The sequence below is a fragment of the Dryas octopetala genome, chromosome 1 (assembly GCF_963921425.1).
Source record: "Dryas octopetala chromosome 1, drDryOcto1.1, whole genome shotgun sequence".
NCBI classification, from domain to species: domain Eukaryota; kingdom Viridiplantae; phylum Streptophyta; class Magnoliopsida; order Rosales; family Rosaceae; genus Dryas; species Dryas octopetala.
The window spans coordinates 33017564-33041425 of record NC_141366.1 but is presented as its reverse complement, the minus strand read 5'-3'; the positions used below and the strand labels follow the sequence as shown (position 1 = coordinate 33041425).

At 37.8% G+C, this 23862-nt stretch overlaps 3 protein-coding genes across 4 annotated transcripts; all 3 read left to right on the top strand.

Annotated features, from left to right (window-relative positions):
• The first annotated feature begins 1316 nt into the window (after positions 1-1316).
• Positions 1317-2506, top strand: SYP111 (syntaxin of plants 111). 2 transcript variants are annotated; one of them, XM_086229511.1, is made up of 2 exons: positions 1317-1396; positions 1496-2506. In XM_086229511.1, exon 2 carries the CDS (start codon positions 1501-1503, stop codon positions 2428-2430), a length of 930 nt encoding a protein of 309 aa, XP_086085637.1. In that variant the 5' UTR covers positions 1317-1396; positions 1496-1500; the 3' UTR covers positions 2431-2506. The 2 variants fall into 2 exon arrangements, with proteins under 2 accessions (XP_086085637.1, XP_086085638.1); XM_086229512.1 differs by having other exon boundaries at positions 1319-1396; positions 1501-2506.
• Positions 2507-12475: 9969 nt separating this feature from the next.
• LOC147299912 (uncharacterized) lies at positions 12476-13519 on the top strand. The gene has a single exon (XM_086232747.1). The coding sequence runs from the start codon at positions 12476-12478 to the stop codon at positions 13517-13519; it is 1044 nt and encodes a 347-aa protein (XP_086088873.1).
• Positions 13520-16102: 2583 nt separating this feature from the next.
• On the top strand, positions 16103-23022 carry LOC147299911 (aquaporin SIP1-2-like). Its single transcript, XM_086229174.1, has 3 exons — positions 16103-16597; positions 17083-17355; positions 22425-23022. Exons 1-3 carry the CDS (start codon positions 16301-16303, stop codon positions 22569-22571), a joined length of 717 nt encoding a protein of 238 aa, XP_086085300.1. The 5' UTR covers positions 16103-16300; the 3' UTR covers positions 22572-23022.
• Positions 23023-23862: the final 840 nt, after the last annotated feature.

Here is a 23862-nt window from a genome sequence, read left to right as displayed (position 1 = left end):
TTTGCTACCTTAACTTTAGTTCGCTTATTTGTGTGTTCGGTCATCAGGTAATGTTTCTTGAATTTGGAATCTCGTTACAATTTTAACTTGAAAGCTTTCGAATGTTTTCACATTTGTGATTTTCTGAAAGTTGTATGAGCATGCATAGTGGTGACTATATGGAGTTCATAAAAGTTTAGAGTTTATTAAGGTTTAAGGCTTTTAAGTGGCCAAAAAAAAAAAAGGCTTTTAGATTTTGGCTTAGGGAATGAAGCCCTACAACCTAAAGACTAAACACTAATGTTGTGTTTAACCCATAATACAAACACTTGAAAAAAAAATTAACAAATGAAATAAGTTGCGATTGTGACTCAGTCAAAAAGTTGTACTGTTATACAGTTAGAAACACTGAAATTTAGTACCTAAATTTTATGAACCTTAATTCTAGACAAAAAAAATATTACAATATTACAAAAGGAATATTACTATAGCCAAACACTATTTAAACTGTGTGAGTATTATTTTAGAGTTTACTAGATTCTGTCATGTCCTTTTTTATTTAGGGTTATGAAACATGCTAAAACATTAGGGGTTGTACATGAATTTATGGAATCTAAGAGAATGATAAACCTTAGGTGTCAGTGTAAATTACTGCTAAGGTTAAGTTGTCATTTCGAAATGTTTTTTGATGAAATTATAATAGAAGGGGTTATGTGAAAATAGTTTAAAACCTCAAAGGGTCTTGCTGTAATTTTTAAAACTTTAAAAAGTGTATGTAAAAATACAATAAACCTCAAAGAGTGTCAATAATTAACCCTAAATTGAGTACACTCATTAAAGGGTGTTGACAATTATTAGGTGTAAGTGTAAATTAACGCTAAAGTTAAGTTGTCATTTAGAAATGTGTTTTGACGAAATTATAATAGAAGGGGTTATGTGAAAATAATTCAAAAGCTCAAAAGGTCTTGCTGTAATTTTGAAATTTTAAAAAGTGTTGTAAAAATGCGATAAAACTCAAAAGGTGTTAAAAATTAATCCTAAATTAAGCACATTCATTAAAGGGTGTTGATAATTTTCCTTATTTTCTAATAAAATAAAGCGCATAAGCCCAACTCATAACGGGTGGAATATGGATCAAATTCTTGGGCTAGAAGCCTAAAAGTTCTAAAACATGGCTTCAGAAAAACATTGGGCCCCACGGATATTTGAATTATAGCCGTTGGGATCTGAAACGGCTATTTTTCTGATACCGAGTTGTTTAAAACTTGAAAATAGCCGTTTAGAAATCTCATTGTATTAAAAGCAAGTCATCGGCTTGGGTCTTGGATAAGTATTTGATTTGGAAAGCACCTGAGATCTTGGAGTTGGAGCTGATTTGTTGCCTGATTTGTTCCCGGCCAATCTGTAATTGGAAAAGGTATGCACGAGTAATTGTCTAAGACTTGTTCAGCTGGATTTCATATATTGCTTGATTGATTCAATTGAAGAGAGTAATTTTGTTTCATTTCCTCCAAAGGAAAGATGAACGACCTGATGACGAAATCGTTCACCAACTATGTGGATCTAAAGAAGGAGGCTATGAAAGATTTGGACCTGGAAGCCGGGAATTTGGAGATGTCATCCTCGACAAGCGACCTTGGTCTGTTCCTGGAAGAGGCCGAAAAGGTGAAGCAGGAGATGGGTTGTGTGCGTGACATTCTGGTCCGCCTCCAGCAGGCGAACGAGGAGAGCAAGTCGCTCCACAAGTCGGAGGCCTTGCAATCCTTGCGTAGCAGAATCAATGGTGATATTCTGACGGTGCTGAAGAAGGCCAGGGCCATCCGATCTCAGCTGGAAGACATGGACCGTGCCAATGCAGCCAACAAGAGGCTCTCAGGGTACAAAGAAGGCACCCCAATTTACAGGACGAGGATTGCAGTGACGAATGGGCTGCGTAAGAAGCTAAAGGAGCTGATGATGGAGTTTCAGGGTCTGAGGCAGAGAATGATGAGTGAGTACAAGGAGACGGTGGGAAGACGCTACTTCACGGTGACAGGAGAGTACCCGAACGAGGAGGTGATCGAGAAGATCATCTCCAATGGAGAGGGAGGAGGGGAGGAATTTCTTGGGAGAGCGATACAGGAGCATGGTAGGGGGAAGGTGCTGGAGACAGTGGTGGAGATACAGGACAGACATGACGCCGCCAAGGACATTGAGAAGAGCCTGCTTGAGCTTCATCAGGTTTTCTTGGACATGGCTGTTATGGTGGAGGCCCAGGGCGAGCAGATGGACGACATCGAACATCATGTCATGAATGCTTCCCACTATGTTAAGGATGGAACCAAACATCTCACCACTGCCAAGGGATACCAGAGGAACACCAGGAAGTGGATGTGTCTCGGACTCATACTCCTTCTGCTGCTCATTCTCGTCATTGTCATCCCCATTGCTACCAGCTTCAGTCACTCTTGACTCTTTTATTTCTCTCAATTACTTTGGTTGAGGCCTTCATTCTTTTTGTATTAGCTGGTGATTGATTGTCATGAGTTTCCATGAACCATTTTTTTAACTTGTTATTTCACAATGCCAATTGCCCACATCACATATTCGAATGCCAATTAACAAAGCAATGCACACACCATCTCTGTCAAACATGACATCTTTTTAATTATGAACAATTGCCGTTTCCTCTTTATCATCATCATCCGTCACTTGTTTGTCTTTTTCTTTCACGTGCTTTGTATTCAATCTGTGCCAGGCTGCCACTTTAATTGGATGGCCGTTTCTTTCTTCAATATGTATTCATCAGTTTCTCTACCTTTTTCATTGCATTTGACTATTTGAGAGTCTGTTGCTTTTCTCATGATCACGCCACATACATGCTATTACAGTATTACCGCTTCATATACTGTATCTAGCAGCCATTACTCTAAAAAAGAAAAAAAAAAAAAAAAGTTCAAATACCAAAATGAATGAAGCTACAAAATTTCAATTTAAATTAGACTTATTATTGATTTGACACAAGTCTCTTTTGTTGCGATGGTTCAAGTCAATTTGCTATATATTTTTTAATACTTTTCGTATATTCTCCTACAAATTAAAATTTATAAATTTATTTATTTTATACAATTGAAATGATCTCAATGAGATCCTTAAAATGAGCCTAATATTTAATATTTTTTAATAATTTAAATTAATACCCAAAATTAAATTTCTCTATTTTAGATTATAACTATAAAATAACTCTATTAATAAACAACCATAATTCATATAATAAAACATTGATACATTAATTCATATATAATAAAACCATAATTCATGGCAAAAACAAACATTGATACACCAAGCCACATGACACTATCTTTCTCTTCCTTTCACTTTTTCTCATGATGGGTCCCTCCACTTTTTTTGTGCAATTCTAAATCAATTAGCAAGTCAAATTTTTTATCTATTAATTGGCATTTCAATTCATCTATTGTCAATTGACACCCATTGCAAACCATTTTTGTTTCAAATTGTCAATAGATACCAATTGAATTACCAATTGATCACCATTGCACATGCTTCATCAAGTCCGTCAATGGCTCCGTAAAAAAGGATGACATGATGCCTACATAAGTTGACATGGAGCTGATTTGGCATGTTGTCAGTCCCAAAATACTCATCCACATAAGCGCTAGTTCGGCTTTTTTAACGGAGCAATTGATGGACTTAACGGAATATTCATTACAACAAATATGGGCAACATTCACCATTGCTCCCGTAGCAACTAAATTGAGTTAGCTAGTCCAATTGCCACTATACAATCACTAAAATGCTGATGGTTGTACAAAATGGGGTAGCAATTGATCTTTAGCACCCCCAAAAATAATATGGTAGACTAACTTCACCAAACCTGACATTGATGTAGACAGCTAGCAAGCCAACTAATGTGGCAGTCCAATGCTAAATGAATCAAACCATTATTGTTTTGTGGAAGCTTTAGCGGCTGAGTTGTTTATTCAATAAACTATGAATCCACTCTTGACCAACTGGAGGTGACTGTTAGTGGGTGAATCGAGTCACCTTAGTGAATGGTTTCTGAAGTAGTTGCATAGTTCATTACTGAAGTGGCTTAAGAACTACATTTTGCAATGGATCTAGCTACTAATATTTGCAAGCCTCACCCTCATTTTATAGTTGCATAAAAGCTGCCTTCTGTAATGGATTCAACCACTAATTAAGTAATAGTAGCGAAACAAGTATAAGATAGGTAAAATTTACCCACCGAGTGAATCTCTTAATCCCAAAGTAGGTGGAATTTCACCTCCACTATCAGCTTGGACATTGCCTATTGCTCTGTTTGAGAACTTTTTTTTCATATAATATTTTATCGGCTTATTATCAATTTTACCTCCTGAACTATGATTCCATTCCTAATGTGCTTCCTTACTTTTTAATTTTATCAATTTACCACCTAACAGTTACAACGTTATTCTAATATACCCCTTCCGTCATAATTTCCGTTAATTTTGTTGACATGGCGCCTACTTGGCTACATAAACATAAAAAGTGGGACCCACCCCTTTAATTTAATTCAAAATTTAAAATTTAAAACAAAAAAAAAAAATTTTAAACTCTAATATTTAGAAAGAAAAAATAATAATAAAAAAAATAAAAAATAAAAAACCAAACCCACAATCCCCTCCCCTCCCCAACCCGTGCCCAGGCCACCCCCACCTCCCTAAACCCTCCCGATCAGAAACTCACCCCACCACCCTCTCCTCTCGATCACCCACCTGCACCGGCCCCATCACCATTCCTGGCCAATGACCCCTCTCCTCTCTCTCTCTCTCTCTCTCTCTCTCTCTCTCTCTCTCTCTCTCTCTATTTTCCCCTCTCTCTAGATCTGCAAATTGGTGGGTGGCCGTCGGAGGGGATGATGAAGGTGACGGTGAAGTTGTGGTGGTGGACGAGAGAGTTGGTGGGTGGGTGCGACAGTGGGGCTGGGTGGGTGGGTGCGACGGGGTTGGGTGGGAGGGGGGGTGTGACGGGGCTGGGAGATTGGGTTGGGGGGGAGGTGCGACGGGGCCGAGAGAGGCTAGGTTGGGGTGACGGTGAAGTTGTGGTGGTGGACGAGAGAGTTGGTGGGTGGGTGCGACAGTGGGGCTGGGTGGGTCGGTGGGTGCGACGGAGTTGGGTGGGAGGAGGGGTGTGACGGGGCTGGGAGATTGGGTTGGGGGGGGAGGTGCGACGGGGCCGAGAAGGGCTAGGTTGGGGTGACGGTGAAGTTGTGTTGGGGTGGGAATTGCAGAAGAAAAAGAAAAAATAAGGGAGAAGAAGAACTTGAGGGGTGGGTTCCACTCTTGGATCTATGTGGCAAAATGAGTGGTGCTGAGTGGTCTAGAGAGGTCAAAATGACCAATATGCCCTGCCACGTCAGTAAGGTTAACGGAGGTTATGACGGAATTGAGCCGAAGGGGTACATTAGAATAACATTGTAACTGTTAGGTGGTAAATTGATAGAATTAAAAAGTAAAGGGACACATTAGGAATGGAATCATAGTTCAGGGGGCAAAATTGATAATAAGCCTATTTTATCAAACCAGATTGAAACAGGGGCATTTAGGGTCGAAGAACTGTAGGTGTTCGATAGTGTGCCAAAGCACCTGTTAAGTGTTGTTGTACACACACACTATTGTCAAGATGGTGACTTTACAGCTATGGCTTTTGTGGAGTTTGACATTTTAGTAATCCAAATTGTGTAAGCAACTATTATTAAATAGTCAATTCATGGCTCTTTTATGTTAATGGTTTTTTTAAGTATTAAGCAACTACTTTAGCCTTGCCTAGCCACATTGGTTGATGTTAACAAACTCAAATACGGATGACTTATGAAGTCAATGTGAAAATAGTGTTTGTTGACCATAATTTTGGGCAAATGCAATGGTATGGAATTTAGTCAATAAAAAGTATGTGTTGCCCATATTTGTTGCAATATTGCTTACTGAAAGGGTTTGTAAAGTTTAGGAACAAAGTAAGAATGAAAGTTACTTTCAAGGGGTATTTTCACGAATAAACCTTTAAATTATATCGATAGAAATTAATACATTCACAATTCAACCTAAACATCCAACCAGCTACAAATCACACTAAAAATAGATTCAGTTACAAAATTCAAAGGAAATCTAAACCATAAAAACTGATGCAACGACAAATCAACTAAATCACAAATAATAATTCAAAGAAACCAAATAACTATACTAATTGTAGAAATTCATCACAAAGAACTGAATTCATAACTAATACAACAAATAAAAATCATAAAAAAAAGAAAAGAAATAAAAAATAGAATTTCATGCAATAACAAATCTAACTAAACCGAAAAAATTAAGAACAAAATAACATACCTAGTTCCAAAACACTTCCAACAACAAAGAATTATATCTTTCCAAAATTGAAGCCAAAATCAAAAGTGATCGATATGAGATCATTTGCCACAAGAAGCTAACATAAAGAAGTCAATCTCCAAATATAAATTGAGCTACAAAAAGACGATGAAAAAAAACCCAAAAACTTAAAACAAAAAAAAAAAAATACTAAACAACATACATTCAAGATAGCATAATCGCAAAATCATACATGTATAAATCACACAATCAACTCTCATATTTTACAAGCAACAACAAATCAAAAACACACAAAATCAAAGGAATTCGAAAATCATCATGACAAACCTAATCGAGATAGATTGAGAGAGAGAGAGAGAGAAGAAAAGAAAAAGGAGAGAGCGAGCCAAGATAGAAGAGGAAGATAGCGAGAGAAGAGAAAGAGCGAGTGAAGAGAGAGAAGACTGAGAGTGAGAGAATACTTAGAGCGATTGAGAAAAGACAGACGAAGTGTTACAGACCTACACACGTGACAATTAATAAACCTAATAGGTAATAAATTTGTCCTTTAGCTTAATATGATTATTAACTATATTTATGAGTAAGTATGCTAATCAATTAATATGGTTAATTGGAGTTTAATGTTCCAATACAATGCATTAATGCATGTCGGTGTGCTTATCAATTAATGGAGAATTATCTAGAGACATTAATTGATTACAGTGGTGGTCTAGTTCAAAATGTTCTCATGAGGGCTATAAAAATGAGGTGTAGGCTAGCCATTTTGAGCAATCAAGCAAGCAAGGCAATCAACTACGAGTGTGAGAGTTCACTATGAGAGTTGAGTACGTGTGAGAGAATAAGGCTTGGGTAGAGTGATCTTCTAGTTGAGAGAGGATGTACAAGGGGTATCTCCTATTGGGTACAAGGGATCGGATCAGGTTTGACTTCAAACTCTTGAGTACAATTCTTGTACAAAATTATTTCTCTCATAGTGAAGGTGAAAACGCTCTGTGGACATAGGGCATGATTTTGCCGAACCACGTTAAATTCTTGGTGCTCTATTGTTTTGTTTTATTGATTTGTTTATTTTATTCTTCCATCACATTACTAACATTGCCATGACGATTGGATTTACTCCCAATAAGTGGTATCAGAGCTTGGTTCATTGATCGTGGTGCTTGACATCGTTCGTTAAATCCATTCTTCGTTTGTAGTGGTCATTCCTCGATCGTGGTTTCGTCATGGCAAGAAATATTGCCTCCCAATTCACGGTGGAAAGGTTTGATGGAAGGGGCAGCTAGCTTCACTCTATGGAAAAAGAGAGTGAAGGGATCCTAGTTCAATAAGGCTTAACAAAAGTGTTGAATGGAAAGGATGACAAGCTAAAGAATATGTCTAATGATGATTGGGAAGACTTGGAGTCTAGGTGTGTTAGCATAATTAGACTTTGTATTGTTGATAATATTATCAATAGTGTTATAGATGTAGATTCAGCACCGAAGTTGTGGGAAAAGCTGGAGAAGATTTATCTTGTTGAGATCTTGACTACAAAGCTAAACCTGAAGAGGGATTCGTACAAGCTAAAGATGCAATAAGGTGGGAATCTCATAGAGCACATGAACATGATTAAAGAACTATTGGATTAACTAGCCAAGGTTGATGTCAAGACTGAGGAAGAAGATAAGACCCTTATACTTTTCACCTCGCTTCCCGATTCTTATGACAACATTGTTACTAAAGTCTTTTATGGTAAGGATATGTTGAAGCTCGAGGAAGTTTATCGAATGAAAAGAGGAAGAAAGTTGAGGATACTCATAAGTCCTTACATATTGCTCATGATGAGAATCAAAGGGGAAGACAAACTATCAACGGATCTAGTGGTTATAGCAGGTCTAAGTCCAAGGGAAACAATGCTACAAGTGCAATGAATGGGGCCACATAAAGAAAACTTGTCCGGCTGTGAACAAGAATTACAGTAATGGCTCGAATTGTTCCACTACATCAATAGCTGAAAAGTTGTGTGGAATTTGGAGAAATTCTCACAGTCTGCAAAGGTAACACTCCTTCTCAAAATGATTGGATATTGAATTCCAGTTGTACTAATCACATTTTCTCCGTGAAGGAATATTTTGATATGTTCCATGAGTCAAATGGTGAATTATTCTCTTCACTTGATGAGTCCAGTTATGATGCTATGTGCATGGGAACGGTGAAGATAAAAATGTTTGATGGAGCGATGCACACTTTGGGTGGTGTGGCATATGTCTCGAAGTTGCAGAGGAATTAAGCCAATTAGACTCCAAAGGTTGCAAGTGTTATGTAGCAAGAGAAGCTTTATAAATCACACATAGCTTTATGGTCATAATGAAAAGAGAAGAATGTGGTGGTTTGTATCGTCTGATAGGTTGTAGTCAGACCTCGATGAAGAATGGGAAACGGCTTGCACATGAAATCAAGTACTTGAAAAGGGTCTCGTTTGTGGATAACGTAGAGACACATAAGACATGTTTCTAGGGTTTAGATGATGGTGAGAAGGTAAATCCTGCTAGTGAAGAGGTCAAGTCGAGGTCCCTCTTTGGATAACCGGTGATTGGTTACTCGATGCAACTACACATAAGCATTAGCCGTTATGAATTAGGCATAGCTAGGACCATATTCTTATTTGGGTTATGTGAAGCTGGTACTAGTTCAAGGTCAATGGATATCGTTTGTGGTACTCAAAAATGGGCACTTAGAAAGATGGACTTTAGACATTGGAGTCGAGAGAAGCAGAGTCCTTCACAAAAGTCAAGAGGGGAGATTGTTGAGCACCATGCATATTATTCCCTCCTTAGTAGAGTGTTTGCATGCCTTTTGGAATTCTAATAGAAATTAATGGGATTGGGAATTCAATGCTTGACCGTTGGTATTATTTCAAGCAAAAATGGAGTGTATATTCATTTCTGGCATTAAATTGGTGTTGGCACAATGAACATCATGCATGTATTAAATATGATGAAAATGCCCAGTGGCATTTCAGAAGTCAAGTCGATGCTACTCTTCCAAGGCAACTGATGCATTTGTTAATTGGAGTTTAATGTTCCAATACAATGCATTAATGCATGGCGGTGTGCTAATCAATTAATGGGGGGTTTTTTTGAGACATTAATTGATGGTGGTGGTGCTCTAGTTCATATGTTCTCTGCCTTTTTTGAACTTGCACCCTAGGCCCTAGAGAAGGTTTCTTAGCATTAGCATTCATTGGTTTTCTAACAACATGATATGTTTGGAGTTTTAGAAAATAAGGTTATGTGGGATTGACATAAGTTATCTCCTTATGTTTACCAGCCTTCATCAAATAGTCCTTTCTTTGGTGTCCTACCTATTGACATTAAAAATGTGAAGCCTTGCATAATAGTTTATAAGAGTCTTGGGTTACTCCTCTCATTGTCAATTGATTTTTGAATGTATGTCTAGATTCCTTTACTACCAACCCACATTTGATACAAAATGAGCCAAAAACAATCAAATAGTTATCTTTACACACAACCACGCGTGTAAGTTTACTACCTACCTAAGTCGCATTGTTGACATCATTTTTGCATGTTTTTCCCACCATATCCCCCATTTTCTTCACTGTTGCATAATCTACGTATTCCATTGATAAACTAGGAACAAATAAACAAGTTTGAATATCAAAAACTATCATCCATGAGATTTGAACTAAAAACCCTCATTCCACATAGGAGAGGCTGAATGCCACTAGACCAAAGTCATTGGCTAGAGCTTAGGCCTACTACTATGCAGTCGGAAAGTGTGACCCAAAACCCATTTTGGGTCACAAATGGGTCACACCTTAACACTAAGGGCCGGAAAATGTGACCCAAAAGAGGGAGTAACCCAAAGTGTAACCCAAATCCGGGTCTCAGTGTGAGCCAAATTGGCTGTGACCCAAAACCAGCAGAAGCCCACCCATGTAAGGAGAGAGAAGCAACTGCTGGTGAAAAAGTTTGTGGGCCCCGCGCCTGCACCTGCTGCTGTGCTTGTCGGCTGAGCAGAAGAAGTGAACTGGTATGCATCTCATCTCGTGGGCCGCGCCTGGCTTGCTTGGCTGTTGACGCGTGGCTTGCTTGGCTGGTCACCAACGGTCCAGATGAGATGACCGTTGGTGATCAACAGCTGCTGTGCTTTGTCTTCATTTTTTTTTTTAGACGGGCCAAGCAACAAATCAAAGGCCTAGATTAATGGACCGTTGATAATAAACGTTCCAGATCGGCCAAATCTTTTTTTTATAACAAATAATTAATAAATCATTTAAAATAGAAATAATATCCGAAAAATTGCCAAAAAATTTCAAAAAAATTTTAAAAAATTCCCCAAACCCTCCAACAGCTATATTTTCAAATGAGTCTATATATATCACACAACACTCATATGGTTTCATCACAAATTACAACCTTTGTTTACCAAATTTGCACAATTTTTTTTTTCTTTGTCATGGCTCCTAGAGGAAGTGCTTGGGTGGTAGCTGAAGATGAAGCCCTAGTGATGGCATACCTAGAGAGGTCTCCCGACGGTTGTCTTGGTGCCCAAAATAGAGCCGCCATGCTTTGGGAACAAATTTATCAAATTTTCAAGCGTAACATGGGGGGTGAAACCATTCGTAAGGTTGGCGGTGTTAAAGCACGATTCAAAGATATTGCGCGTGATTGCAACAAATTTTATGCTTGCTTATTGGAGGCCGAGCGAATGCGCGCAAGCGGTGCAAATGATGCCAATGTGGTAAGTTTTTATGCATTTATATATTTGTATGATTATTTTTTGTTTTATCAAATTATCAAGCATATTTATATATTTGTATAATTATTATATGTTTTGTTTATAAATGAAGCATATTTATATAATGGTATTACTATTTTATTGTTTTGTTTATGTATCAAACATATTTATATATTTGTATGATTATTTTTTGTTTTGTTTATAAATGTAGCATATTTATATAATGATATTATTATATTGTATTTTGTTTATCTATCAAGCATATTTATATATTTGTATGATTATGGTTTTGTTTTGTTTATAAATGTAGCAAATTTACTATTTATTTAAGTTATGTTTGCATTTCCACAAGAAAATTTATATAGTTTTATTTTTATTTTATTATTGTAGTTTACGCAAGCACTTGAAGGCTTTCGAAACAAGACTGGATTCAAGTTTCCATGGGTGCACATTTGGGAAAAAATAAAGGAAAGTGCAAAGTACGCTGCGGTTCATGCTCCTGTTCGGTTTAGTGATTCAGAGACCCCCGCCACCGACGATGCCGACACTCCCGCCGATGATGATCCCGAGGAGGCGGATCCAGTCATACCACTTGGCGAGGACGAAAACCCACCACCATTCCAACTAATAGGTTCCTCGCGACCAAGGCCACCAGGGAGAAACCATGCAAAACGGGCCAAGGCAGCCGAGCCCGTCCAAACTCATATGGTTGAGGCAGTAGATCATTATAATGAAAATTCAAGAATTTTCATACAAATGAGACTTGACAGAGAGCGTGCAAGGAGTGAAAGAGACGCCGCAAAGGAAGCAAGAGAAAGGATGAAGATCGAGAGGCAGCTAGAATGGGAAGAACAAAATATTATGGGCCAAGACCTCTCCAAAATGAATGATGGGCAACGGATGTATTGGGAGCAAAAAATGGTTGAAGTCATTGCAAGGAGGCAAATGCGTGCTAACCACCATTCGGAGTGCACTCCATCTGAATACTACCCGGATCTTTCCAACCTCAATCACTCAAACCAAGGGTACCCGCCTAATAATTAGAATTAGACCTTGCTCTTTAATTGTGTTTTTTATTTTGAATGTTAATCTTGTTTTAAATTATGTTTTCTCTTTAATTGTATCCTTTAATTTGAACGTCAATCTTGTTTTAAGTCATGTTTGCATTTCCACCCAACATTGGATTCTCCCTTATTAACCACAGACTGATGCATGCTTTACAGTAGATAAGACTGATGCATGAAATGACTACACCATCATAAAGCAAATGAATGTGGACCATTCATTCCTTATCTCAAATGCAAGTGGTTTCAATATAAATACCACTATATTTACCATGTTACACTCAATCTTATTTCAGGATCATTTCTCATTCCATAAACACTAAAATGAATCCTTTGTATGTGTATTCATCCTCCTCCTCGTCTTCGGACTCTGATGCTGAATGGGATAGGGAAGAGGATGGAAGGGAGATGGTGGGTCAGTTGATTGTGTCAATGGGTCATACCATCGTCGCCGGTACACCAAGGCATGGCGGTACTTCTTCAAATCGCCGGTACACACACCGGAATCGAGAAGCCGCCCATGAACGTCTCATGGACAACTACTTCATCCCCTCGCCAATCGAGAACACCGTGACTTTCCGCAGGCGATACCGCATGCACCAACCGCTATTCAATAGAATTCTCGAAGCGGTTTGCCTCCAGGATGAGTATTTTCGTCCAACAGTTGATGCCGTCGGTAGAGTGGGTTGCACACTTCACCAAAAGGTGACTGCAGCACTGCAGGTGATGGCATATGGCATTCCATATGATTTGGTCTCAGAGTTAATAACCATTAGCCAAACCACCATACGACAGTCATTCTTGAAGTTCGTGAGAGCCATCACTGACGTCTTCGGACCAGAGTATCTCCGGAGGCCTACCTTGACCGATTTGAGAAAACTTTTGCGAAAGGAGAGCCGTAGAGGATTTCCAGGTATGATTGGTAGCTTGGATTGCATGCATTGGGTATGGCAAAATTGCCCAATGGCCGAGCAAGCTGTTTACTGTGGGCATTATCGTGTCCCAACAGTTATCCTTGAAGCCGTTGCTGGGTACGACACGTGGATATGGCATGCAAATTTTGGTATACTTGGGTCGAATAATGATATCAATGTGCTGGACTGTTCTCATCTCTTTGATGATATGATTTCCGGCCGAAACCACAGGGTGAAATTCACTATGAATGGGATAGACTACACCATTCCATACTTTCTTGCAGATGGGATCTACCCTCAATGGTCAACTCTTATCACTACATTGCACAGTCCCGTTCTTCCCCACCATAAGTTGTTTGCCGCTCGACAGGAGGGATACATGAAGGATATGGAGAGGGCGTTCGGAATTTTAAAAGCCCGGTGGCAGATTATAAAACGACATGCTCGTTATTAGCGTCCGATTGAGCTTGGGTATATCATGAAGGCGTGCATAATATTGCACAATATGATCGTGGAGGATGAGCGCCCTGAGGATGACTGTAGGGATGACCCAATAGACCCAGAAGCGAGCACTAGAAGGGCAGAAGCTGAATACGAAGGTGTAGAACCATGTCCGACCGGTGCCGCTCCATCATCATTACCTGAGATGAATGTTCGTCGGAATTTTCTTAGGGACCGAAATGTCAACGAATCCCTAAAAACCAATTTGATTGAGCACATCTGGATCCGAGAGGGGAACCCACCACTTGCCCCAACCTAGTCCGACCTGGATCATGGTTCGTCAATGTTGTTCTCATTATCGTATGTTAGGTTAATCTTCGCAGTTGATCCTGAAGTTTGTTATTTGTCTTTGTATTTGCTGTTTAAGTGTGTTTGTGTTTGTCAGTTGCAATTTGTGAAATGAAATAAAGGCATTGATTTCTCTTAGCTGACATGACATGACACAACCATCACATGCTTGCAAAATAATTCACTGAACCAATGACAAGACTATACACTGACTCCACACTCCATCACATGCACAACACTATTGCTTCACATGTGAGATTCGAGTATTTGTGAATCCATCAGGGAATCCAATGGGCAAGTTATGCACATTTTTTCCCTATAAATACCAAGGTTTAACTATAAGGCCAACACATCCACATAACTATCGTTTAGAAATGGCTTCCTCTTCCAAGCAAAGTGTCGGTGAGAGCTCCAAGTAAGGCGTCGGTGAGAGCTCCAAGCAAGGCACCGGTGAGAGCTCCAAACAACAGTGCGATCAAAGCTTGTGTAAGTACCTCCCTAACTGTGCTGCACCATTGTGCGATTATTGTTTAATGATGGAGCGTGCAAAAGAACCAGACTGGAGGTTCTGCAAGTGTTCGGATGATATTTTGGTCCCTTTGTGTGCATTTTGCAAGAGATTGAAGCTCAAGGATCTAGCCAACCACCCAAATCTTCGCCACCAATGGTTGAACCACCTGCCAGAGCCCAAACCACCCGTGCCATGCACCTGCGGGAAGAACCCTCTGATTCAATCATGTAATGAGTGTGAAACCGAACAGAAGATCTCATATTGGTATAATTACAGAGGTGTCAATTCTTCATCATCGGACTCCGAATAAGAAGTTCGCTTCATTTTCTGTCATGTCGAATGCAATTGTTGTTGTTGTTGTTTTTTCTTTAAATCATCGTATTGTTTTTGTTTTTTCTTTTAGTGATCGTGTTGTTCTTGTTTTTCCTTTAAATCATCGTGTTGTTTTTCTTGTTTGTGGTTGTTGAAGTCCCGATGTTGTAAGGCTTATGTTGTCTAATTTATGAAATTTTCTTATTTTAAATATATTCAATATTGACCTTGTTTTAAAGATCTCATTAAAATAAGACAAATAAAATAATTTTTATTGTACTTTAAATTTAAAATTATTAATTAAACATCACTTAATCAATATTAGGCATATTTTAAATATGTATAAAACACTGTGACCCAAAATGGGTCACAGCACCATTGCAGTGAGAATTGGGTCACAGCACTACTCATTTTGGGTCACAAAAAATGGGTTTACCATAGTGGAAGGCCTTAGGAGTTTAGTTGCCAAGTTCCTTCCCTTTTATTGGATTTTTTTTCTTTGGGGCAACTGGGCAAGATTCCTTCCTTTTTGTTGTCGGTTTGCTTTCTACCCAATATTCAGTATCCAACAGAGAAAGTTGATTTGGAAAGGAGAGGAAACATGGGCCCAATGCTAGTGAATAGTGATATTACATCACAGGACGGAAGGAGTAATAAACCATAAAGCAGAATAATGAAACAAGTTCGGGTAAAGTGGTAATCTTATCAGTGTCATCACTCATTAGTGGGCCTCCATGTCCTCGGATCTGATTAGATCCATCCTACATAATAATATACCAACTCATTTAGCCCATTCAGGTGGCTACTTTTCAGATCCAAAAAGAAAAAAGATGGCTACTTTTTTTTTTAGGCCAATGCTATTCAGACCACCCTAAATTGCTAAGTTGACCACCCTATTTTAAAATTTCAACTTTACCCTTAAAACAAAAAAATTTCAATTTTGTTCGTTGGGTCATTCGACAGTTATCTACCGAAATATTTATGATTATTTGACAGTTATCTGCTGAACATTGGTGGATTATTCGGTGGATAACTACCGAATGGAAATGAAAAAGGCATTCGACAGTTATCTGCTGAAATATTTGTATTTATTTGAAACTTATCTGCCGAATATTGGTGGATATTTCGATAGATGACTACCGAATGGATCTAGGTGATTTTATCATGTTTTTGCAATAAAAGGTAAAATAAGAAAAAAATTAAAAAACATTTATTAGGGTGGTCAACTCAGCACAAAAGGGTGGTTTGCATAGCCTCCCTCTTTTTTTTTTTATAGGATGTTGGATACTTGGATCGTTGGATGATGAGAGAATAAAACCATTGCATGAATCTCATAAAAAACAAGAAATAAAGAAATAAAATTAAAGGATGCATAGCATGACAGCACAAGGCCATAATATATCTAAAAAATAAAAGCTGGACTCCAAAGTCTTTCAAAAAAAGGGGATAAAAAAAACTCCGAAGAGGAAGGTGCGTGTTGATTTAAACAGTCTTGGTGGTGTCTTCCTGTTTATCTGTGCCCTTGACCAGAAGTGAGTCAGAGAGTGAGAAGGAGACTGTTGGAGAGCTCTGCTAAGATTTAGAGATTAAAGAGAGACCCACAAACAACATACAATCGTAGATATGGGTGCGGTGAAGGCAGCGATTGGAGATGTTGTGCTTACCTTCATGTGGGTTTTCAGTGCATCGACGCTTGGACTGTTCACGACTATCATCGCAAGTGCTGTTGGGCTTGAAGGGCTGGTCTGGCCCTCTCTCTTCATCACCACCTTCCTTGTCTTCGTTCTTGTCTTTGTCTTCACTTTCATCGGAGACGTCTTGGGCGGGGCCAGCTTCAACCCCACCAGCACTGCCTCCTTCTACGCCGCCGGCCTTGGCCCCGACACCCTCTTCTCCATGGCCCTCCGCTTTCCTGCTCAGGTCAACTCTCTTTACTTTACTCTTTCTTCCCAATTCTCATTAACTCATTATTCCATTTCAATTTTCCTCTTTTCTTCCACTATCAGCCTATCCTATCGTTCCACGATCGAAGGCATGTAATTTAACAGAATCTACTCATTTTAAATTTTATGTCTTTGTCCTCTCATTCCCATTCTTGACAGGGTTCAACATATAACATAGAGGGTATAGAGCTCTATCTTTTAGATATAGAATTATCGTTGAGTTTCCAAACTTAAAACCTGAAATATAATCTAAGAACGGGAGCCCTTCAAACCGATGAACGAGTCCCAATTGACAATTTATACCCTAAAATATTAAACCATGCCAAAAATAAGATCAAAAGGTGAAAAAACAAACCGGTTCTTTAAACAGACATCCTCCAGAGAGAAACACTATGTAACTAATTTATAAACGAATCCAATGATGCTTAGACTGCTTAATATCAATCTCCTTGATTTCCACAGGCTTTGGGTGCTGTGGGTGGAGCACTGGCAATTATGGAGGTCGTGCCCTTGAAGTACAAGAACATGCTTGGAGGGCCTTCCTTAAAAGTTGACTTGCATACTGGAGCTATTGCTGAGGGGGTCTTGACTTTCGTAATCTCCTTTCTTGTCCTTGTAATCGTACTCAGGGGTCCTCCTAGCCCACTTTTGAAGACGTTGCTACTTTCTGTGGTTACTGTGGCATTGGTTGTTGCCGGTTCTGTGTATACCGGGCCTTCAATGAATCCTGCCAACGTAAGTAAAACATTTGTTATTTTTTGTTTTTTATCAAAGTCATAATGTCAGTTTCTTCTCTTCTGCCAATACCATATCAATTCCTTGCACTAAGACGAATCTTATTGAATTTAATGCAACATCACCATCACCATCACCATCTTATAATGATGATTACACTTTCTCCAAATGTATCTATGATGCTATCCATACTGCTTTTAGACAACTTGTACTTGAGATTTGTATTTTACTATTGGAACTTATACTTACATTTTTTGTTTATACTTGTTGATGTATTGCTAAGAAGTTTTCTTTTATTAGAACTGACTTTGTGTACGAAGATTTATATTCTATTGTGATACATGAGATACCCTATATCTGTTGGTGGCGCTTATCATAATACTAAATTTGTTTGATTACTTTTATTGAACACCTTCAGATATTTTCTTTAACATTGCTATTGTGCTCTTCGACTTTTTAATCTGTTTGTCAGATAGTTGTCAATATTTGATTTATGGGACATGTGGACACAATGAGAAAGTATACCATTTTTTTCTTCCCTTTTAATGTATTTTCTATTTTTCTGATTAAATTCTTAGTTGTCATATCTCCATTCGCCCTAAAAGCACTAAAAAGCCTACCTTCTTCTTCATCCCCTCTCTAAACACTTTCCATCCACAACTCTTTGTGTGTGTGTGTGTGTATGTGAGAGAGAGAGAGAGAGAGAGAGAGAGAGAGAGAGAGAGAGAGAGAGAGAGAGAGAGAGAAGACGGAGAGAGGGAGCGAGAGTTGTGCTTATATATTAGGAACTCGTTTATCTTCGTCTAACTCATTAAGTATGAATATATGACATCATCCAGAGATTTAAAAAATTATTTAGTATTTATTATTTTCTGTTTCTGTTTCTATTTCTATTTCCATGATTCTTTATGGTCATCTTCTATCAGAAGTTTGACAGAGAACTATTCAATTTATTCCTTACGATTTTTCTTTTTGTAGCATTAGTGGTTTCTGAATTCTGACGGCAGTAGCATATCGTTGCAAAATTAATAAAACAATAAATATAAAATACTGATGTATTTAGCACATTTGTGGTATTTCCTTAATGGTTAATATATAAATGTGCAATGTTTTCTTATTGTTTAAAAAGTTCCTCTCTACTTTCCCTGCTCTGAAGCCATTTACCCATTTTGAAAAGTCAAGGCACAAATGATTTAACTCTCTCAAAGTATCGTTCCATATTAGCCGTTTTCTGTGACTTCTACATTTTAAACAAGTGCAAAATGTGGGTAATGAAGGAAATGCAGAACCGAATAGGGTGTGAATGCATTAATTACAGTCTAACTGAAATGAAATTGTTTTTTTCAATGAAGGACAGTCTTCTTGGGATGAAAAAAGTAAGATGAATTAATTGGTGAATTTCTTGCGTAAGTTGAAAAATTCCTGTCTTGTGTTGGTGAAATGAAAATTAAGGAGAACTTTCAGTTGGGAACATTTTTTGAGTTCTCCTACGTCTGATTTTGTTGCCTCTTCTTAATTTTTATTTCGTATTTCCTTCCTAGCCATTTGTAAGTAGTGGAACAATTTTCTAGCAAAATCATTTGGTCATGATGAAAAAATTGAATTAGACTGATAGATGCTTGAAATGATTGGGAACTCAAAATCTTTCATGTGTGATGACTTCTTAATACCGAGAAAGATGTAGGAACTTTGTTTTACTAAGTTTAAGATATAATTATATAGTAAGCAATTTCAATGCACTCAACCTAAAATGTACAGATATGAAGATTTCAAGAGATTAGCTTGCCCCTTTGCCTAAACTATATTTTTGACCGCATTTAAGGGTTTACTGCATTGGTCGAAGAGGATTTTTTAGTTTTGAAATCATCTCACAAGGAATTTAATTTTTGGGGAATTGGTTGCATCAATTTGGATACTGTGGGAAGAGAAAAATGTAGAACTTGTAGTATAGGAAACTAGCACATATGGTATCTAGGATGAGAAATATGGTGGAGTTTGATCTTATAATTGATATAAGAGGAATAGTATTATTTTTCCATGAGTTATAATATTTTTACGTTACACTTATTCAGTTAATAATGTTCTTTCCAAAAAAGCACATGTATGCGTATATGCTAAGCTTGAAGTCTGCATAAATTTTTTTATCATTGCTCTTAATTACACAGTTGCGTAGATGGTAGCCTTCCTCTCTAGAATAATTCGCGTTCCTTCAATCTTGATCACTTCAGATTGAGGATGTACTAATCTAGACCTTCCATAGTTTTGATGCATGTTATAAAATACGTTGGTCCTTAACAGAATGTGCAAAGACAATGATCGTTCATTGCTTTTGTTATTCCCTTGTGGGAAGAGATGTGTATTTCTTTGTTGAGTTGTGCACCTTGGCTCTCTTTAGAACCTCTAGGAGGACAGGGAGAGAGAAGCTCTTTCAGTTTGGCAATGAGTGGCAATGCTACCATTGACATTTTTGGTTCTTTAATATCATTGGTGGTGCTACCTCCAAAAAACTTGTATCTCCCACACAACAAAGAAATAGGAGAATTTTTTAGGAAGCTAGGGGTGAGGAAGTAGCTCAATTGTGGGATAGGGTTCGTTTTTGGTCTTTGCATTGGGCTTCGGTATCCTCAGAATTTCGAGATAACTCTCTTAAATCAATACTTTATGACTGGAGTGCAACTGTACTCTAGATTTGGTAGACTTTGTGTTTGGATAAGATTTTGGTTGTAATCAGTTCTGTTGTATAGAGCAGGGGTTTTTGATGAGGGGTTGTGATCTTGTAGCTGTTGTAGTTTTAATGTTTCCTAGCTGTTGTAGTGTTCTTGTTGTATTTCGGTGGACTTCTTGCCCACTGATATGTACTCTTTCATTTTGCTTCCATATCCAGTAAACTTGGTTGGTATTTTTGGGCAACGGAATTTATTTTCTCACGGATTCGTAGATATAATAATATCAAAACTGATTTTTGGATATAAAATGGAGGTATATAATAATATCAAAGCAATGTTTTTTTGTTTTACAATATTAAGTGTATCATGGAAGAAATTATTGACTGGTTCCTTAGTAATTTTGCATGGAAGATGATGTCTTGTGACTATTAGCTTTGCTTCAGGCACACTAGTCTCTTCAAAATTAAAATTCATCTTGTGAACTGAAAATCAACCTTTTGCTTTTTCTGAGCTTCATCCTGTGCAATATTTGCACATAAGCCAATTGAGGTTCTTCATCCCTAGATGTTGCCACCAGAAACTTTTTCCCCTACTATTCTGTACTCGTTTACTTTTTGGGCAATGAGGGGTTGATTTTCAATATATTCTGAATTCTGATTTTATCTTAACCATTGTCGTTTGGATTGTATTAAAGTCAGATTTCACTTTACAGTCATTAATTTGGCTTGGTGCTATAACCATGACCCCTTGCAGGGATGGAGCCATAAATTTTCTTTAGTGGGAGCGACTTCGAACATCAATTATTATGGCCAGTTGTTAATAAACACATCACCTGCCGGATAATGTGGTTAAAATATATGATCCTTCTAACATTATTTAAAGAATTCAACAAAAATTGGTGTGGCATGGCTTATACCCAACAAGATAATAGGATGGATTTAAAAATGATGTATCACAATCCTCAATGTCACAAAGATTTATGATAGGTATTTAGTAAAAGTAAGTTATAAAGGAAGGAGATAAAGCAAAGGAAAAATTTTCTGCATGGGATGCAAGGTAGGGCTTTTTTATTTTTGTGGTGGGTCATGTTTGATGTGAAGGAATGTGAATATTTTGGGGGTAAGTGTATCATGTGTCTTCTTTACACATATTAACATAAATATATATATATATATATAATACATATATGTATATACCCCTTGGTGTTTTCTTTCATTGTATGGTTCTTTAATCTGAATCCTCTGTGAATTTCTTTTTATGATGGATTTATGAATGAGAATCAAATGGCTTGACATGTAAGCAAGAACCTTTATGATTTATGTTGGATTTGAATTATTTATAATCATTTTTTGCCAATTTGTTCTTTACTGCTCTTGCTGTTCTTCTCTGTAGTTTTTTTTAGGGTTTTTTTTTTTTTTTTTTTTTTTCACCTTTGTACCCAAACTTTGACCCATGTCTTATTTTGGTACCCAAAACTCTGAGTTGATCCAATTGTGTATCTAAACTATTATTTAGTATCAATAAGTCCCAAATCCTAACTCCGTCAGTTAACGGAAGAGGATATTCCCAAGGATAATTTTGTCTTTTCATCATCTGCTTCTTCTCCTCTGCCAATGGTTCTCTCTGCCTCAGTGCCTCCACCCACGACACCACCACCACCACCACCTCTCTCCTCCTCCTCCTCCTCCTTTTAGATCCATATATTCCCAAGATTATTTTTCCCCCTCTTCTTCTCCCCAACCCCCAACCCACCTTTTACTGTTTCATATCCATAATTAAAAAAAATAAAAAATAAAAACAAGAAAACTATTGCAGATCCCTCACACCCACCTCCTCCTCTTCTTCTTTTATTGTTTCAAGGTTGGTGCCAATTTATTGGACCAAAGGATATGGGCATATGACAGATCAAAATGTGCGGTCAAAACAGTTGAGTCGTGACCGAAGCTGAAAGCCTGAAACCACCTTCTTCTTCAGTCCTCCTCCTCCTCCTTTTCTTCATTTCCTTAACTTTATTGTTTTTTGTTTTTTAAGCCTTCTGAAATGGTTTAATTGCCCCTCGTTCTGTTTAACTTGACTTATGGAATCAGGTTCTTGATTGGCAGAATTAAGATTTGGGACTTATTAGATACCAAATATTAGTTTAAGTACTCAATTAGATCAAATTAGAGTTTGGATTCCAAATTGAGACACGGGTCAAAGTTTGGATAACAAAAGTGAAAAAGAAACCCTTGTATTTAATATAAAAAGATATGAAATCTTTGGTCTAATTCTTCTTGTGTTTATGATTGTTCCATTTTCTTTTGTTTGCTGGATGTTTAGTTTACGTATTGATTATGATGAGAACTTTCCAAGCTTTATGATATGTAGAGGTCTAACAGAATGTATTATGCTTGGTCTTTGTAGGCATTTGGTTGGGCATATGTAAACAATCGACACAACACATGGGAGCAGTTTTATGTTTATTGGATTTGTCCCTTCATAGGAGCAATACTGGCTTCTTGGGTCTTCCGCGCTCTCTTTCCCCCACCTGCCAAACAAAAGAAGGCTTGAAGAGGCTTGGTAGCATTTTAGGTCATTTTCATCAGTAGATAAGGCTGTAATGAGGACCAGTTTTTCTTTTCTGCTAGTTGTAGCTACCTCACCTAGTGGCTAGTGGTTGTGAAACTATCTTCAAATTATGGATCAAATAAAATGACCTGTCTGGTGAAGGAAATGTATTTTGGGATTGGCATCTTTATGTGCGTGCTGGCAGCTGCTGTGGAAATGAATTGCTGTGTGTTCAATGAGGAGAAAAACTTGTTTATAACAGGTGTACAACTTCTCTCACAATAAATAGTCGCATGACTAGCATGTGAGAAAATTGTGAGAGAGTGGGTGTATATATCTATTACATGCAAGTTTTTCCCATTCAATGAGAGTAGTACTGTTAATAGTAGCTGGGCTAAATTGCTGGTTTTAAGCCGTCCATTTTACATTTCTCCCTTCACCTCCATTTCCTGTATTTCTCCTTTTTCTCCTTTTGATCTAATCTACTCTTACAACTTCCAAGGGATCACAAATTTCACAAAGCGAATGTTTGACCTTTTTTTGCCAATACCTTCAACTTTTTTTTTGCCATTACCTTCGACTTTTTTTTTGCCAATACCTTGGACTTTGAGTGAAGTGTGCATGATAGGAATGCAGGCACTTGAATGTTGGAGGAAAGGGCCAACATGATGCCGGAGAGGGTATCTGAACACAAGCCTTTCGCAAGGACACCATCAACCAAAGACACAAACTCACAAAGTACCGCAAAGGTGCAGAGTTTCCTATTCAATAATCTCCAAAAACCATCCAAAGTAAATTACATAACTTGTTTATATAGTATCTAAAACCTAATAAACTTAGAAAACCAAAAAATAGAGTAACTAACAAGCTAATAGGAAATAAACTCGCAAACAATTAGGAGATATTAAAAAGGAAAGATGAAATATAGGAAAGCCCATTCTTTGCGGACATAATTAATCTTTGAGGTAGCTTTGGGCTTCAGTTTTCCTTTTAGGTCTGCTTGCTGGCTTATTGGATGCTCCTGCATCACAACAGGAGATTATTTGATGAATTGAGGATAAAGAGATGTTTGGGCCGAAAATATTTATGGCTCAAAATATGCAGCTTGGCTCAAAAAGGGCTAACCTTCTCCTCATGAGGATTGAATCCAGGCATCCATTTTTGAACCACCATGTATTGATCAGCAATATGCCAAAGTCCTACAATAAGAACATACTGCATGGCCTCCTCTAGCTAGAACTAGTAAATTGCCCGCGCGATGCCGTCGGTATAAATAATTATTGAAATTGAGTAA

Excerpts from the sequence above, each read along its gene's own strand:
- SYP111 (XM_086229511.1), top strand. The coding sequence starts at position 1,501 with ATGAACGACCTGATGACGAAATCGTTCACCAACTATGTGGATCTAAAG.
- LOC147299912 (XM_086232747.1), top strand. The coding sequence starts at position 12,476 with ATGAATCCTTTGTATGTGTATTCATCCTCCTCCTCGTCTTCGGACTCT.
- LOC147299911 (XM_086229174.1), top strand. The coding sequence starts at position 16,301 with ATGGGTGCGGTGAAGGCAGCGATTGGAGATGTTGTGCTTACCTTCATG. Across the intron at positions 16,598-17,082 it reads CCCTCCGCTTTCCTGCTCAG|GCTTTGGGTGCTGTGGGTGG; the intron begins GTCAACTCTCTT and ends TGATTTCCACAG. Across the intron at positions 17,356-22,424 it reads CTTCAATGAATCCTGCCAAC|GCATTTGGTTGGGCATATGT; the intron begins GTAAGTAAAACA and ends TGGTCTTTGTAG.